The following is a 16,618-nucleotide window of genomic DNA, read 5'->3' on the forward strand; positions in this document are numbered from 1 at the left end:
AGCCGAAGCACGCGCCGCACACGCCCTTCAGGTCTTCGAGGCCCAACTGACGCTGCTAGAAGAGGAGACCCAGAGCAGAATGTCGTCGAATCTGCAGGAGGGAGCGGTTGGTGCTGGTTCGAGCATGACTTCTGCAGCAGGCGGACATCATATCTTCTCATCCTTCCCGCCGTCCACGCACACCTCCTCCGCCTACGGCACCACAGTACAATTCGGAGACTCTTCGTCTTCCTGGCCGATGACGCCTGCGCAGGGCTCCTCAGGGTCAACTAGCATGACACGAGACAAGAAGCACTAATATCGGTCCCCGGTCGGAGGTGCACCACGAGAGCCTTGTCAGACCGCCCAATCTTTGCTGGGCCCAATCAATCCATCTCACCATCACGGCCCCGCAACATTTTAGACTTGGAGAAAAAGCCAGTCGTATTGTTCAAGAACAACAATTTCGCCCACGAACGGTTCTCTCTTCAGGCAGAGCGGCCCAGCTCGGTCATGGCTCTGCCAGCAACAATTATAAAGAAAGCAAGAAAGGAGAAAAAGAAAAAGAAAAGCATCGCAGTATACGGAGTCACCTTTCGCCTTCTCGAGAGAGCAGACATCCTGCATAACGAAGATAGCCGGTGCTGCGTATAGCTGCACTCCCAAATGGGGATCGACCACGTTGCCGACCGCTACCATGTGTTCGCACAAGTTGTGCGGCGCATTCGAGACTCATGTGGACCGCCAGGAAATCAAACCAAAGAGTCTCCAACAGCTTGGGCATGTCGACCGTTTGGGAAGTTGTGGCGTCGCAGACTGTGCTGCTAATGTTGCAAAGACATCTAATGAATTACACGATAGCGAATATTGATTTCAGGGGAGGCGTAGAAGGAGGAGTGTGCAGTTCGAAATAATAAACGGCGGAAACAATAGAGTCTCATGAGTTGGTCACGGCAGACAAACTCTGCCAGCCACTATGGCTGCTGCTCGTAACATAGTAATTAGAGGAGGAAAGAAAACACCGAAGAAGACGTGGCATTTGATCGTCGATTGTATCTAAGCATCGTGGCATGCGTCACGCTAATTTTATTGGTATGAACACTTTCGTTGTGGTAGCCTAGTAGGCACTTAATCATTCATAGTCCTCCTTCTTAGACAATGCTATCTACGTAGGGATTCCATTCCATCCATATCATGTCTTGCATCCCACATTTCTCAAGCCCAAATGTCTGGACTTCGGATCCTACAAATGACTAAAGTTCCGACTAGATGAGCTTGCTAGCCCTTAGCACACGTGGGGGGCATATCGTAAAACACTGTGCAGTAATCTTTTCGCCCGGTGCTTAGATCTGAGCCTCAAATGTGTAAACAAAACTGATTGGGAAGTCCTAACAGGATTGCGACGCTTCGGCGACCGAGAGCTTGGCATCGCAGGTCGCGATGGCATTGGAATGGATAGGATTCGCGTATCCAAAAATTCCTAGAGTGGGTGTGCCGCTCTCTCGTTCAGGACGTAAACATTTTCTTCATTAAAAGGATAAAGGTCCTGCTAACCATACCTGCCCTGGAAACCAGAAAGAGATAGAACAAAACAACACAAGATCTACTTTCTCTTCACCCAACCTGCGTCTTGCATCGTCCCAATCAATCACAACAAAGATGGCCGCCCGTGTTGCCCGTATGCTGGGACTCTTCGGTGCCATGGTGGCGTTCTCCACGACGCCTGTCTCCGGACAACGTACAGTCCCCCCCCCCCCCTCTTCCCGCCTCTCCCTCAAGAAGTTTTTAGAAGCAGCAAGGCACTGATTAGACGGCCCTTACACAGTCTTCGGCACGGTGAACTGCGTTCTCTGCCAAGTCCAAGCCGAGACGGCTCTCGCCTCGCTCGACGCGGGCGTGAGCGAGCCTGTGGCCGTGGCCGAGCTGAAGAACTATTGCAACGGGGGGGTTATCCAAGCCCTCGACCTCGCTGGCCCATGCGATGCGTTTCTGGACGCGTTTGGGTTCCAGTTGGTGCAACTGGTGGCTGAGCATTTGGACCCTGAGACGGTTTGTCGGCTGCTGGATGGGTGTTAGGTGGCTATTGAGAGAAAATGGACGGCACAGGGGAGAGAAGAGATATTCAGATTATTGGTCAATACTTCATGACTTATATGCAGTCTACTAATGAGAAGGAGGTGAAATTTGAGTAATCTGTTTGACCACTTGACTCGGAGAGGCGAGAGGGCTTGCGTATGATTATAGGCTTGAAGACACGTGTGCTGGGGTTGGCTTACCTGGAGAAGGAGAAGAAAGGGAATAACAGAATAGAATAAATCCTAAATATAATATTGTACCTGCTGTAGCTTTAGCAATCTAGAAGGGGTGATATATCATACCTTTTGTAACCTCATCATCTGGGTGGGAATTTGAGAAATGGATCTGCAGATGCTTCTGCGCCACACAAAGCCTTATCTAAGATGCGTATCTATCAGTGTGTCCGAAAACAAGGGGAGGACTCACCTGGTAAATCCATAAGCTTCTCACCTGCGAGGTTGAGGCTGAGGCTCGGGCGAGGGCGCGTTGGAACGGCGGCTACGCTCATCCTGCTCGGCACCCATTGCAATGTGGGATTATAGTAATAGGTTTCTACTACAGAATCTTGTTAGTGTCTGAGTATATATAATAGGATGATGGAGGTAACTCAAGTAGTCAACGTCGTCTCCTCAACTGTGGAAGAGGAGGAGTAGTTCAAAACAAGGAAGTGAGTAGATTCCGGTGACCACTTCAGCTCATAATATAAGATTTTGGAACCCTTGTTCACCATACATACAATCACATTGTTGACGGGTACAAGTAGAAGGTCAACAAGGTGGATAAAGAAGCTTTGTTGGCAGAAATAGGCTCAAGACGACAAAGATCACCATTAATTACCACCACTTCAATTCCTTATGAGCTCGTCTTTGGAAAAGAAGTTCCAAAGCATTGTCATGTTCGTCGAACAATGTCTGCTTTGTCGTGATTCGCATGTTTGTATTGTCCGACTGGCTCCAGTCAACCGTATTGGATGAAAAGTAGCCAATTGTAAACGCGTAGAGAAAAGGAGGAAAAGTCATGACGCTAATCAATTCCTGTTCTGTTTCCATTCTTGGGCCATTCTGACTGACTATGACTCTACATGTATGAGGTCTGTTTACTTATCCATCTAGAAAAGATACAAAAGAAGAAGGAAAGAAAGAGAAGGGGGGGGGGGGGATAGAGAGGTGGACAACAAATAAGACTTTGTTCATCATCTAATGGACACGAAAACCACCTTTCCAGTCCTCACTTCTTCCTCTGCCCCAACCTAGGCAACTTCACAGGCAATAATACCAAAAAGCTCACCACCGCAAACCCCACACAGCACAAGAACGTAGTCCGCACAGCCGCCTCGTAACTCTCCACAACCTGCTCCCGCACCATGCCACCCAGTTTCGCCACAGCCTCGACGCTCTCCCTCACCCTCTCCACGACCTCCTCTCGGCCCACGAACCCAGCCGCGCGCGCCGCCTCGTCCGTGACATACAGGTCCAGATACCGCCACAGGGAATTCTGCACGACAAGGCTCGACCCGGCGATGCCAAGCACCATGCCGACGCTGCGCCAGAGGATCAGGGTGCTCGTGACGGCGGCCTGCTCGCGCTGCTCGCTGGCGGCGAGGATGGCCATGAAGGTGCCTGGGAACTGGAACCCCTGGCCCAGGGCGTGCGGGACGAGACAGAGGAGGTAGGCGGGCATGGGCCAGCCCCTCTGCATGGAGGAGAGCGCGATGGTGCCGAGGAAGAAGCCGTAGGTGCCCAGAGACATGGGCCACTTGAGGCGCCTGGTCCAGCTGACGAGGAACCCCGTGGCTGTGCCGGCGGTGCTGGACACGACGGTGATGATCATGAGGCAGAGGCCCGAGGTGGTGGCCGAGGTGAGGAGGACGGCCTGGAAGAAGAGGGGCATGTTGAAGATGATGGCGTTCATCATGAAGGCGGCGAGGGCGTTGCTGAAGATCATGTTGGCGTGCGGGCTGCGGCGGATGAGGTACAGGGGCATGATGGGGCGGACGGCGTTGGTCTCGGCGCGGAGGAAGAGCGGGAAGGCGATGCAGAAGATGGCGAGGGAGGCGAGCACGAAAGGGTGGGTCCAGGGGAGGACGTTGCCGCCGAGGTTGAGGCCCAGGATGAGGAAGGTGATGGCGCTGGTGAGGAGGAGGGAACCCTGAAAGTCAAAGGTCCTCATGGCCTGGAGGAAGGTGGCCTTCTGGGTACCAGAAGTGAGGCCGAGGTCGTGCGGGATGGTGAAGATGGTGAGGCCCACGCACAAGAGCAGAGGAGGCACCTGGATGCCAAATTCCCAGCGCCAGCCCAGATAGTCCGCCATGAACCCCCCCAGCGCGGCACCGAGGGTCGAGCCCACGCCATAGACCGCATTGATATAGCTCTGGTAGGCACCACGATGCTCTATGGGCACCAGGTCGCTCACGATGATGCTGCCCAGGATCATGACGCCTCCCGCCCCCAGACCACAGACCGCCCGCGCCGCGATGAAGCTCACCATGCTCTGGGCGAGGGCACACCACAGCGTGGCCAGGGCAAACACCAGCATGGTGAAGATGTATGGCGTCTTGCGCCCGATGGTGTCGGACAGGCTTCCTAGGAGCGGCTGGAAGGCCGTCGAAGTCAGGAGGAACGCCGTCGACAGCCACGACGCCGAGTTGGAGCTGTGGAAATAGGACGTGATGACAGGGTGCGAGGACGCCATCAGCGTCGAGTCAAAGTTGGAGACGAAGTTGAGCGCCAGGACGTTGCCGAAGATCAACCAGAACCGCCCGTATGACATGCCTCCGTGAAAGGGGCTCAGAGCAGCCTCCTCATCACTATCATCGTCATCATCCACAGCCTCCTCTTCCCCGTCCCCGCTGCACACAGACGTGCGTCGGCTAAACAACACCTTGTGCGAGCCATGGCTTGTGCTGTATTTGCGCTCACCCCTCAGCAGCGGCGTTTCGCTCGACTCGGGTCCCAGGAGAGGGCCTGGCGTGTAGGATGTCGATTTGGTCAGGAGCAGGTCGAAGTCGTCCGGGTCGATAATGTCGTCGGGCTCGGCCCGCTCATCGTCATGGGCCTGTTCTTGTTGCCGCCTCTCAGTATGCACTGATGCGCTGGCTCCAATCAGGGGCGTCTGCTCATCTGGAGCAGCATTGATCCCATGCTGCTGCTGCTGCTGCTGCTGCTGCCGCCGCTGCAGCGGACCGATCCCGTTGTGGATATGATGACTGCTTTTGCCTGGAGAACTCATTATGATGCTATTGTTGGCGAGGAATCATGTGAATGTATGGCACCATGTGTTGTACATGTATTGTATACACTTTCCCCCCTCTTTGTTTTCCTTTTCTTCCTTTTTCTTCCTCCTACTGTTTATCCGAACCCAAGAATGATGAGGCTATGTAGCAAAAGATGACTCTCCAGCAAATATACAATAAATGTGTTTACACCCGTGACTCAAGCAGTGACCGATGCCGGGACGGTGTGATGCTTGACCTCGGTTGATGTTGACCCGGATTGAGTGGTGAGTAGAAGCCAGAGACAAAAACGCAAGGATTGGTGAGTGGTTATTCACTGAATGAAGACATCGTAGAAGAATTGGATTATACGGTGACTTTTTCCCTCCGAAAACTCTTTTCTTGTTTGGTTCACCGTAACTTGGAACCACATGAAGAAGAAATTACCAAGACGTTATAGAAACCAAAATGCGGGGCTTTGGCTAGGAACAAGAATCTACCGATCTCTTTTGTCAGATTTATGCGGGTCCTCGTGATTGAGGCACATTGAAAAAGAATGGGGTGGTGTGAGGAGAAGGGGAAAAGGCTGCTTAAAAACGGGGCCCTAGTTTTCCCTCTGTCTTTACGATCGATTATGGGGCCTCCTTGTTCGGTAATAGCATCCATCTATCTTGGCTACTGTCTGTCGTGTTTTGAGGACGAGCTGCGGTGACAGACGACAAACATAACGAGCCAAGTCATCATAAGACATGCATGCCAGATCGCAATCGATTTCGAAATTCTTTCTGCTATTTTTGCTATGGCCATCATCCATTATGTTGTGTTACGTTGCATTTGTTGCTCGATGTCCACACTTATGGACAAATCTCCTCGTCTTCTCTCACACACAGGTGGGGGAACCTTGAAACCTGTAAAGAATGGTGTTATACGGAACACAGAAGGAAAAAAACAATGCTACACTCTTTCTTTCCTTTGCGGCCATGTTTTCCTGCAAACACAAGCCGTGAACGCCGCCCAAACCGCAAGTAGTCACTCCCCTCCCCTTCCCGTGTTGATGCATATTGTTTGAGTACGATAGGTCAGATGGCCATAATTCAATCAGGCCCCCGCATAGCAAGCGCGTGCCAGTAAGTTTTGTTTTGTTGTCTTTTGCCATCCCGAACGAAGGTCCCGGCATTCCTCTTTTCCATCCACCAAATGTTCCTCTTCCTCCACTTCCCACCACGATCATCATCAAGAGATCTCGTCCATCTCCTCGTCCTCCTCAATGCTGTCTACTACGTGGCCGTTAGCCACATCATTGCCGTTGGCAAGGTTGCCGTTCGCGCCATTCGTGCCATTAGCGACAGCGTCGACCTTGTGGAATCGCACGGCCCTGTCTGCCGCCTCGTACGCAGCTGAAGCCCACTTCACCAGCTGGTTCTTCTCGGCAAACTTCTTCAAGGCCGTATCCTCCCAGCGCATAGCCTCTGCACGCTTCTCGAGCAGCGCCGGGTCATCATTTTCGGAGCCAAAGCGCTCCTCCGAGGCCTCTGTGAAGACACCCTGAGCTTCTTCAGGAGAGGTGATATAGATGTGATCTCTGTCGGTTCCGTTCATTTCTGAGAGAGCAGATAGAGCAGAATGACCGTGCAGACTGGGCGCCTGAACCAGGGGATCGCTTAGTCGCCATCGGATGCACGCCACCATGGTGCAGTAAGCCTGTGTCTGCCGCAGGATGTGCAGCACCGCACCGTCGTTCATGTTCTCTGTGTGGTTCACCTTGGACCAGTCATCACGGATATAGCACCGTCGCCAGACGAGCCGCATGGCCTGCTGCTTCAGGGGGCCATGAAGGGCCAGGTCAGCGATGCGAATAGCGTCCGAGAACAGGTCCGTCTCCTGGCCACCAATCTCGTCCAACCGAATTAGTGTAAGAAGGTTGATCAGGGTCAACGGTGCCATTGCTTTGTGCGCGACAAGTGAGCTCATGGCGTCCTGGAGGTCGTCCTGGAGCACCTTGTACTTCTTAGGAATCTTAGGTGCAAAGGTCTGCATGGCGAGCTCGACGGCTGCCACATCATCCACCGCATCCTGGAAGGAGGGAGACAGGACTTGGTAGAGCCTGTCTTGTATGCGGATGATCTCCAGGTCTTTCTCGATCCGGACGAGCTCGGCGTCAAACTCTGCGGCCTTGCTGCGATCCTCGGCTGTTGCTTGTTCAGGATCTGCGCCTGCGCCATCGGCCAGCAGTGTCAGCTTGCCCAGGCTCAGCTCGATCTTCTTGCTCCAGACCTGTTCCTCCCTCTCGCCGACATCAACAAGCGTCTGGGCCGCCCTCTTGAGATCCTTCTCGTGCTCAATGTCGTTGATCCACGAGACCTTGCCAAGCCGCTCATCATTCCGCAGGAACATGGTCGCAAAGCCTTGTTTGTCCAAGGACGAGAAGTTCAAGATTTCCTGGGGGCCACCATGTTCCAGGAGCAGTTTGTAGGCCTCAAAGGCAAAGCTGGCACCGTACTCATCCATGTACTGCATCAGCTGCTGTTTCTTGCTGTCCAAGCTGACGCGCAGCTGATCAGGTTTGCGCGACTTGGCGATTTCCGCCCTGAGATCCATCATCTGGGTGACGACCAACTGTGCCATGGCCTTGTTGATGTGATACTTCTCGGCAATAGAGAGGGCTTCATCGGTGAGCCCGTACTTAACGAGCTTCATCAGCAGGTCGGTGGTGCTGAGAATGACAGATCGGCACTTTTCGCTGAAGGGCGTCCCGTTGTGATCGATGCCCTCGTCTCCATTCCCATCTGACCACCGGATGAACTCGTGCAGGGTGAGAAAAAGCTGGTCTATGAGATTTGGGAAGATGCCTCGGATCGATTCGAGTAGGTCTGCGGTCGGTCCTCCATTCCTGGCGTCTGCAGGCCGGTGGTTATCAAGCCAGAGCTCGCACAGCTCGATGAGGCGGTAGAAATACTCGCAGATGAGTTCTGTCGATGTCCAGAACTTGGGCAGGCTCTCATAATCTTCGGTCCTTAGGAGGATTCCTAGCTGCATGACCTCGCCGCTGAGGCCGTAGAGGTCTAGCTTGCGTGCACGGTATTCTCGAGCCCCGCGAAGGGTCTCGTAGAAGACGGTCACAGCCTCGTAGAGCAGCCGCGTCATGGCTGCAGCGTCGGCGAGCTGGTGCTTTCGGAACTGCTTGATCACCTGGTAATTCCAGGGCAGGAAGACATCCAGGTTGCCCGTATCGTAGATGAACCACGTGCGGGCGCGATCAAGTTCCCCAGATGACCGGTCGGGGGCCTTCTTTGCCTCCTCGTTGATGCATTCGATGGCTTCCGACACGATCGTCTTCTTCTCGTGGCTTGGGCGCTCGTTCAAGAACATCTCATGCAGTCTCCAGACCTCTCGGGCCGAGTGCAGCTTCTCGGCATTGGCAAGCAGGTACCATTTGGTGCGACGATTCAGAGCCACCTTCTGCGCATTGAGATGCGACATGAGCTTGTCAAGCCAGATGCTCCGCTGCCGCAGGTTGGTGTCCGTCGAGGCTGAGCCTCCTGATAGAGCGGCCGGCTTGGACGCGAGGATCTCATCTGACAGCGCCACGGCTGCGTCTGCCACTTGGTCGTCAGAAAACTGCGTATTTCTCCGGCCTTCGAACGCCAACGGGTTGTCGTCTTTCAGGCCATAGAAAACGGCCTGTTCCAGCTTGTCTTTTGCCGTCACTTCTGGGGGGTCCTCGCTGGCGAAGCGGTCCACGTCCGGGAGGGCAATCTTGACGACCCCGATGCCTCGAACCAGTAGCAACGCAGTCGGGTTCTTTGTTTTGGGCCGGTGAGATCTCGAGGTCTCAAGTTCTTGACCTGGACCCTGTGGTTCTTCCAGTCCCGTGCCCACAACCTCCAGAGAGTCCTCACTCCTTAGATCTACGACATCTTCGAAAGTCGCGGGGATGACGTGATTTTCTTCCTGTAACTGCGAATCGGGTGTCTCTGGTGGCGCGGCCACCGAGGCGACGACAACAGCACGGTCAAAGATGATGAAGGCGACCAGGGCTGGCCTCGGGAGGTAGAGCCGTGGCTTGCAGGTCGCTGAAGGGTTGACGGGGGTGGTGTATGATGAGATCGTCCTGATCATACCGACTTGCGAAGCTTCACCCTGAATCTCGATCTCGACAAGAGCATACTGCGACTGGCGCTTGTTGCTCAGAGAAACCAAGAGTAGGAGGTGCTGCGTAGAGTCATCGTCCTTGAGAAGGGCGTCGCTCAACCGGCTGGCCTGGGTGTATTTCTCTTCGATGTTTCTTGGCACGTACGTAAAATCGACAACCTCGAAGTCGAGGCCTGAAGTAAGCCCTGGGAGGATCTCGTGGAGGCCATACAGAATGGCGTCACGTGTATCGACGCTGGCAATGATCTCGTGAAGCCCTCCACGTTGTACCCGCCAGGCGTGCAATCTGCCCGCTTTTGTCGCTGCCACAACATTCCTCGGGCCAGCTCGGACAGCAGGATCGACCCTCACAGCTGCGAGATCGCCACGCTGGACGGCTGACTTCAAGGCGTTTTTGATCCCCCCAAAGAAGCTGTCTAATACACCAGATGATTGGCCCCATGTGGTCCGGAGGAATTGAATGGATATTGCTGGCTTCCCCTGGCCGTCACGGACGCTGAGATGTGCCAATCGCCCACTGCTGAGAGCTAGTATGAAGCCTGCAGAGTCGGCCCTGGTCACCTGTACAACGTGCTCGCCTCCGAACAGGCCAGGGATCGTGTCTTCGACGCCAGTTCTCTGCTGTGTGAAGTAGTCGAGGGTCGCTGCGCTGGATATGTGTTCCCAGAACGAGATTTTTCCGCTCACGGGCATAACCACTACGAGACCAGGCTCTTCGTTCGAAGTTCCTGGCGAGACAAAGGCTCCAAGGGGTAGCGGGTCGGACGTGTGCTTCGAGGGATATGGTAGGGTGAATGTGAACGTCTCGGGCGAGGGACTTGTTGAGGCATACTGCCAGACAAAGGCGTGCGTGTGCGTCAGGCAGAGGGCGAATCCGTTGGAGGCATCGAGTACACCGTGTTGACGGCCTAAGTTGCCTGTGTCAGTCCCCTCTAGGGGTCTCGTCAGATCTTAATTGGCAATACTCACCAGCAGTTTCTGCGCGAACCCTATCCGGTAGTGCTTGCAGCTTGCTCACGGTATACGCGCTTGTTTTTGTCTATGGAAAGACCTTAAAGTTAGAGAAATATAATAAAGCGCAACAGGTCGACAGTCTACATGTAGGCTAGGACACCACTCACCAATTCAACGCTGCCGTCGCTCTTGCTTGTGCGCTCGCCCTGTTTGGGCTTTTTCGACCGCACTGTGACCTCTCGACGGAATGTTTTTGTGGCGGCTGCCGCGCTGTCCAGGCCGTCAGGCTTCGAGGGCAACCGCGCAATCTTATCGTGCTTGACCTCGAGCATCTCCGGCTGAGAGCTCTTCACCTCGGGGTTGGTAAAGGTGGACTCGGTCAGGGGGCCGCGCTGTCGCTTCGCCTTGGGCTGTTGGGTCAGGCTGTTGTCACCACTCGGGTTGCGCTGTCGTCGGCGGCTGCGGGTTGCCATGGCTGGGCCGCCAGCGCTGTTCTGAGATGGAGAGAACATGGCGGCGGTGAGGTGCGGATGGATGGCCTAGCTGCCGACGCGGGTGGCGATGGCTACGAGGAGCAGCACAGAAGAGCTCCAGAAGCCGCAGGAATGATGAAGTCGAAGGTATTGCGATGGGAGAGCGCGCCTATTCCATGCTCGAGAAGTGGATCGTGACGTGCAAGGTAAGGTGTAAGTTGTCGGACGCGAACCCAAGTGGAAGAAAGAGGATGTGGAGTGTTGTTGACGGTTCGCGGTGCCGTTGAAATATCTGGGAACTGATGCGCAAAGTCGTAGTCGACCGATAGAGCGCGCACCTCTCCAGTGACTGTAGGCGAGCAACTTGAGGATGAGCAGAAGCAGATCAAGTCAGATCAGGCCAGGCAGGCACTGAAAAAGGTTGTTGTTTTGATGGTGAAAAGCCGTCGAGAGAAAGATTGGTCTCCCAACTTTTCCAGGTCCGAGAGATCAGGTCAACACTCAGTTGGTCTGTGCCCACCTGGCCAGGTACAGTGTGCTACGGGACTAAGGCAGCAGGGTATTGGCTCTGAGTGGCCTATTGCTGAATGGCCTATAGCTGGCAGGGCAGCAGGGCAGCTGGGGGGCGGGCACAGGAGCTCTTCCCCACACCGCTAAGCTTCAAATAGTCACTGGCTAGCGCAGACCCAGGACCATGGGCCCAGGGTCTTTAGTAGTTACAGTGCTACTTTCTGTTTCCCGAACGCAAACATACACGTAACAAGAAGAGATGAAAGAATGATCCTTTCAAGGCCTTGTCTAAGCATCCAATGAATTTGATGAATCACCATCAAAGAATATTCGGAAGAACAAGAGCGATAATACATATTGTATGTACAATATTACTAGAAGCCTGGAACCTACTTATTATCGTAGGAGCTATGGTGGTTGAGAGTACACAGTATGTAATGCACAGTACTTGATTGAGCAGGACAGGACCTACCTTGGGAGTAGATTACATCAGATACTGCTATGGCGTACTATAATCGCTGCGTATGAAACGGCAAAAGAGGTGAGTGTTGATATCATCACCATTCAATATCTCCAACGTTTTCATTCTCACCACCACCATCATCATCGCCGCTGCCGCCACCACCATATCAATGGTTTCAGTGACGGCTCCGTGAGCTTACCACGAAATTCTGTGCATATTGTATTTCTTTTATTATCATTTTCATAAAGAGAATGTATTGCAACCGCTCATAAATTCCTTTTCTTCATTGTGCCATCTCGCTCTCATCGTTGTATTTTCGTCGTGGCACATACGAACATACATGCGATATATACTTGACTCCGTTGAGGATGAATCGCCTGGGAACGGCGGTAACGATCACAGACCCCCTTGTCAAATACAATGCCCTCATAGCCACCGGCCTATTTTCTCCTGACCCTGCACAGCATCGGCTGGCCCTTCACCTCCAGAAACTCTATGTGCGTCTCAAAGACTACCAGCCTCTCTCAGAGTACCGCAGCAGGATACATCAGATCACGCAGGCTATTGACGGCGCCAGAGGAAATGAGACAGACCAGCTGGCAGTCAAGAGCCATCCCATTCGGCGCAACCCCCTCTTCTCGAGATTTTTCCGATCCTCAGAAGGTCCCCGTGACAGCTTAGCCCTGACACGCGTCCTCACGAGCCATCAGGCTGCGCTTGATGTGGACTCTCCCAAGGGTCTCTTCCTCTCTGGAGAGGTGGGCACCGGAAAATCGATGCTGCTGGACCTCCTCGCCGACGGTCTACCCACGAGCCGGAAGAAACGGTGGCACTTCAACACATTTATGCTCTATAGCATCTCACGATTGGAGAAGTTCCGCAAGTCGCATCCCTCCTTCGCCCGCGACGATCGGGAGTGGTCCTTGTTATGGCTGGCCAAGGAAATGATCGAGCAGTCGCCCATTTTATTTCTGGACGAGTTCCAGCTGCCAGACCGGGCATCGAGCAAGATCTTGAGCAATCTCTTCATCCCTTTCTTCCAGCTCGGAGGGGTCCTGATTGCCTCGTCAAATCGCATGCCCGACGAGCTGGAGAAGGCCGTGGGTGCGCAGTATCCGGCACCTGTGACGGGAGGGCTTGTAAAACAGCTATTAGGTACCAGGAACAAGCAACAAGGAGAGTTGTATGGGAGCACCAGTGACTTTGCCGCCTTTGTCGAGGTGCTGAAGGCGAGATGTGATTTCTGGCACATGGAGGGAGCAAAAGACTGGCGTAGGCGAGATCTCACGGAGCAGGCTGAAGCCCTAGGGCGGTCCTCAGATATTACTGAGCACACAGGTGACAGCACAGAGGTTCCGGCTGAAGGGCCGCTGTTGTTGAAAGATGACGTCGGCGACTCGACCACACCTCGGAAATACGGTCTAACGGTGGACGAACCTGAGGTCTGGAATCGAATGCTGCTCGACACCATCAACAACCCAGTTAGTCAATCCGTCCCATGGAAACCGACAAGACTTGTCGTATACGGACGGGCGATCAATGTGCCACGACAGTACGAGGGCGTGACCCACTGGGACTTCAACGAGCTCGTGCACGCCTTCGGACCAGCAGACTACATCACGCTGGCCTCCAACTTCCACACCTTCATCATTGACAAGGTGCCAGTGCTGCCAGTTGCTATGAAGAACGAAGCACGACGCTTCATCACGCTGCTCGATGCTCTGTACGAGGCCCGCTGTAAGGTCCTCATCCGCGCCGAAGTTGGCCCGGATAACCTCTTCTTCCCAGAGCAGAACCGGCGACAGCCAGGCAAACCAGGCCTGACAACTGTGACCCGCACCACAACACGAACCACAACAACTAACAGCACTGGGGAGCACGAGGACGCAACCTACTCCGAGACGGTGTCTGAGGTCTTCCAGGACTCTGCCGCGCCCTTCCGCCCCAACATTTCCAGCTACACAGACGCTCCCAAGTCCTCCACCCGAACCTCGTCCATTCACGCCGAGATCGATTCCGATTTTGGCATCGTCGGGCAAAAAGTCGACTTTGTAAACACGGCCGCGTTCACAGGCGAGGACGAGCGTTTTGCATACAAGCGCGCCGCCAGCCGGCTCTGGGAGATGTGCAGCGCGTCATGGCATGCACGTCCCGGACCGCCAGAGAGTTGGTGGACGCCGCTCCCCGTAGAGGCAAGACACTGGGAGGGAAGGGAGCCGACGAGGCCCCTTGGGAAGCAGTATGCGATGGGAGGGAAGGTTGGGCCAGGGGATGTGGCCTGGGGACCGTCAGTGGATCTAGACGAGCCGGCTGGATTGTCAAAGTGGAGAGTTGATGATCTTAGGAAAGGTGCACAGGAATGATTTGCTATGACGGATGATCGAAATAGAGTGCATCTTAGGCCAGCGAGGTCAGAAGTTTCAGGAAAGGACCTACTTGCTCACACATATTCCATGCATGCACGCTGACACATCTTCTCGTATTGCACATACCTTTTCAGCATCTTAGAAACAACATGCTTTACGAGTTCATGATTCGACAAGTTGACAGTCACACGCAAAGCCCATGGAGCGGAATCGGGCATTGTGCTCGTTCTCAATAGGCCGTGTAAGATGATTGGTGGATCTCTCTGGGTGAAGGTTGAAACCAGATGTCCGTACCACGAAAGCTTGACAACAACAGCCTCAGGAGTGTATACTGTAGGCAGGATGAAGCCAAGCACGGTCAACCATTTTTCCTCAATGTACAGTGTTCCTACTAATTCTACCAACCAGAAATACTGGGGACAAGCACTTTGTTTTCATGTACACCGTGTATTTCCCGACAAAAATTCAGTCATCAATAGCGGAGAAACGGGCCCCCTGCAATTATCCCGGAGCATCATCCGCCGTGGTTCTATTTCAGGGGCTGCACCTGCAACACCGCCGCCACAGCAGCGATAGAATCTCGCCAGCTCACCTTCTTCTATTCACAAGTGGATGATGGTGGTAATGAAGAAGATGATGATGATGATGATGAGCCAGGTTTGAGGTCTCATACCTTGTTTATTTCACATCGTCTAGGGCTGGACTCATGAGAACATCCATACGGAGACACTTCGCAATGTGAGATGCTTCAGCAGCCATGATTGTCGATAAATCCATGGGGCCCAGGCAGAGGCGGAGGGTGCGAGCTGGGCTCTACATCACAGGGTTCCTCTGTCTGATATACTACCTCTTCTTCACGGGCAGAACACCACGCAGCTCACGGAATGGCAGTCTCACCTCGAACCCACACCGTCATACTCCTCCTCCTCCTCCTCCTCCTCCTCCTCTCAACGACCTCACTCTCACAGCCACACAGTGCTCGGCCTCATTCCCCAACCTTACTTGGTCCATAGACGACGTCGTCTCCCAGGGCCCCTTCCACATCAACACCAAGACCGCCCCCGTCCTGGTCCGCATCCGCAACGGCCAGCTCACCATCCTCAAGTCCCAGCGCAAGCGCGACCTCTCGACCGAGATGCTCGCCTCGCGCACCGCCTCGCTCCACCAGATCCACCGCGCCCTGGTCACCGCACCACCACAGGAACCCCTCCCAGACACCGTCTTCGCCCTCAACTTCCAGGACCAGCCCTTCGGCACCGCCTGGGCCTACTCGCGCCAGGCAGACCCGCACTCCCGCCCAGGCTACGACGACGGCAACCCAGACGCCCGCACCTTTCTCATGCCGCACTTCTCCTTCTGGGCCTGGAAACTCCCCTTCATCGGCTCCGTGCGGCGCGCCGCAGCAGCCATCACGGCCATCGAGGAGGAGAACGACGACGACGACGACGAGAGTGCCTCGAGTAGTAGTAGTAGTAGTAGTAGTAGTAGTAGTGGTTTCGCCTCCAAGATCCCGCGGGCCGTGTGGCGTGGCACCACCTGGTTCAACAGCGTGCAGAACCCGCGGCTGCGGCAGAACCTCATGACCACGACGCGCGACAAGCCGTGGGCGGACGTCGAGGCTCTGAAGTGGGACACGGCGCCCGACGCCAACGGGGAGAGGACGGCCAGCAACTCGCTGCGCATCGAGGACTTTTGCAGGTACAAGTACGTCCTGTACACCGAGGGCGTCACGTACAGCGGGCGGTTCCCCTTCCTGCAGATGTGCGGGAGCGTTGTGCTCAGCCCGCCGATCGGGTGGATGATGCATACCACGCACCTGGTGCGGCCTGTCTTTTCGTTTGACCTGCCTGCTGGTGAGATTAGCGGCAGCAGCGGTGGCAGTGGCAGCGGCAGCGGCAGCGGCAAGAGCCTCAAGGGGCGGTGGACGCCGAGCGAGATGGTGACGAGGGCGTGGCCTGTGAGATATCCCGCCGAAGAGGCAAACATGGTGTTTGTGAAGCCCGACTGGAGCGATCTGGAGGACACCATCATGTGGTTGGAGGAGCACCCTGGTGTGGCGGAGGGGATCGCCAGGAGGCAGAGGGAGATGTTTGTGGGGGAAGGGTATATGAGCCCTGCGGCGGAGGCGTGTTACTGGCGGGCTTTGATCAGAGGCTGGGCTGAGGTTGCGAGGTGGGATGAGGGAGCGCTGGAGGAACTGGGGCCTGGGCAGACATATGAGGCTTTTGTGTTGACGAATGGGGATTAGATGGCCAATCAAGAGAGAACACAGGGCTGGCCAACCTTGGATATGATATAGAAAACTTCTGGGCTTCCATCATCATCATCACCATCATCTCTCGGACCAAAACGACTTCTTCGTACACGTTGCAATATTGCAGGGCTGAATATAGAGAACCAATTTCGATTCGAGGTTTGTCAAGCATCCAATCGG

General features: G+C 54.6%; 7 protein-coding genes across 7 annotated transcripts; 4 read left to right on the forward strand and 3 right to left on the reverse strand.

Annotated features, from left to right (window-relative positions):
* The first annotated feature begins 13 nt into the window (after positions 1 to 13).
* M406DRAFT_324470 (uncharacterized protein) lies at positions 14 to 1,076 on the forward strand. Its single transcript, XM_040919872.1, has one exon. It carries the CDS (start codon positions 80 to 82, stop codon positions 296 to 298), a length of 219 nt encoding a protein of 72 aa, XP_040771693.1. The 5' UTR covers positions 14 to 79; the 3' UTR covers positions 299 to 1,076.
* Positions 1,077 to 1,638: 562 nt separating this feature from the next.
* M406DRAFT_334340 (uncharacterized protein) lies at positions 1,639 to 2,171 on the forward strand (the record flags this gene model as incomplete). Its single annotated transcript, XM_040920927.1, has 3 exons — positions 1,639 to 1,717; positions 1,805 to 2,028; positions 2,139 to 2,171. 3 exons carry the CDS (start codon positions 1,639 to 1,641, stop codon positions 2,169 to 2,171), a joined length of 336 nt encoding a protein of 111 aa, XP_040771694.1.
* A 903-nt stretch (positions 2,172 to 3,074) lies between these two features.
* On the reverse strand, positions 3,075 to 4,812 carry M406DRAFT_282507 (MFS general substrate transporter). The gene has a single exon (XM_040918483.1). It carries the CDS (start codon positions 4,744 to 4,746, stop codon positions 3,283 to 3,285), a length of 1,464 nt encoding a protein of 487 aa, XP_040771695.1. The 5' UTR covers positions 4,747 to 4,812; the 3' UTR covers positions 3,075 to 3,282.
* A 9-nt stretch (positions 4,813 to 4,821) lies between these two features.
* M406DRAFT_358320 (uncharacterized protein) lies at positions 4,822 to 5,677 on the reverse strand (the record flags this gene model as incomplete). The annotated part of the gene is made up of 1 exon (XM_040923865.1): positions 4,822 to 5,677. A coding segment is annotated over exon 1 (462 nt), but the record flags the coding sequence as incomplete, so codon positions are not given.
* A 357-nt stretch (positions 5,678 to 6,034) lies between these two features.
* On the reverse strand, positions 6,035 to 11,276 carry M406DRAFT_108218 (uncharacterized protein). Its single transcript, XM_040915290.1, has 3 exons — positions 10,540 to 11,276; positions 10,388 to 10,457; positions 6,035 to 10,326 (listed from the first exon to the last, which is right to left on the reverse strand). Exons 1-3 carry the CDS (start codon positions 10,882 to 10,884, stop codon positions 6,500 to 6,502), a joined length of 4,242 nt encoding a protein of 1,413 aa, XP_040771697.1. The 5' UTR covers positions 10,885 to 11,276; the 3' UTR covers positions 6,035 to 6,499.
* A 910-nt stretch (positions 11,277 to 12,186) lies between these two features.
* M406DRAFT_47045 (uncharacterized protein) lies at positions 12,187 to 14,181 on the forward strand (the record flags this gene model as incomplete). Its single annotated transcript, XM_040924318.1, has 2 exons — positions 12,187 to 13,647; positions 13,696 to 14,181. The coding sequence occupies 2 exons, from the start codon at positions 12,187 to 12,189 to the stop codon at positions 14,179 to 14,181; spliced, it is 1,947 nt and encodes a 648-aa protein (XP_040771698.1).
* A 778-nt stretch (positions 14,182 to 14,959) lies between these two features.
* On the forward strand, positions 14,960 to 16,432 carry M406DRAFT_47514 (uncharacterized protein; the record flags this gene model as incomplete). Its single annotated transcript, XM_040924337.1, has 2 exons — positions 14,960 to 16,020; positions 16,078 to 16,432. The coding sequence occupies 2 exons, from the start codon at positions 14,960 to 14,962 to the stop codon at positions 16,430 to 16,432; spliced, it is 1,416 nt and encodes a 471-aa protein (XP_040771699.1).
* Between the last annotated feature and the right edge of the window lie 186 nt (positions 16,433 to 16,618).

This window comes from Cryphonectria parasitica (genome assembly GCF_011745365.1).
Source record: "Cryphonectria parasitica EP155 unplaced genomic scaffold M406scaffold_9, whole genome shotgun sequence".
NCBI lineage: Eukaryota > Fungi > Ascomycota > Sordariomycetes > Diaporthales > Cryphonectriaceae > Cryphonectria > Cryphonectria parasitica.

What these genes read in the sequence shown, in the direction of transcription:
- M406DRAFT_324470 (XM_040919872.1), top strand. Translation starts at nt 80, where the DNA reads ATGTCGTCGAATCTGCAGGAGGGAGCGGTTGGTGCTGGTTCGAGCATG.
- M406DRAFT_282507 (XM_040918483.1), bottom strand. Translation starts at nt 4,746, where the DNA reads ATGGCGTCCTCGCACCCTGTCATCACGTCCTATTTCCACAGCTCCAAC.
- M406DRAFT_108218 (XM_040915290.1), bottom strand. Translation starts at nt 10,884, where the DNA reads ATGTTCTCTCCATCTCAGAACAGCGCTGGCGGCCCAGCCATGGCAACC. An exon ending in GCGACGGCAGCGTTGAATTG is followed by an intron (nt 10,458 to 10,539) that starts GTGAGTGGTGTC and finishes GTCTTTCCATAG; the next exon opens with ACAAAAACAAGCGCGTATAC. An exon ending in GGTTCGCGCAGAAACTGCTG is followed by an intron (nt 10,327 to 10,387) that starts GTGAGTATTGCC and finishes CAGGCAACTTAG; the next exon opens with GCCGTCAACACGGTGTACTC.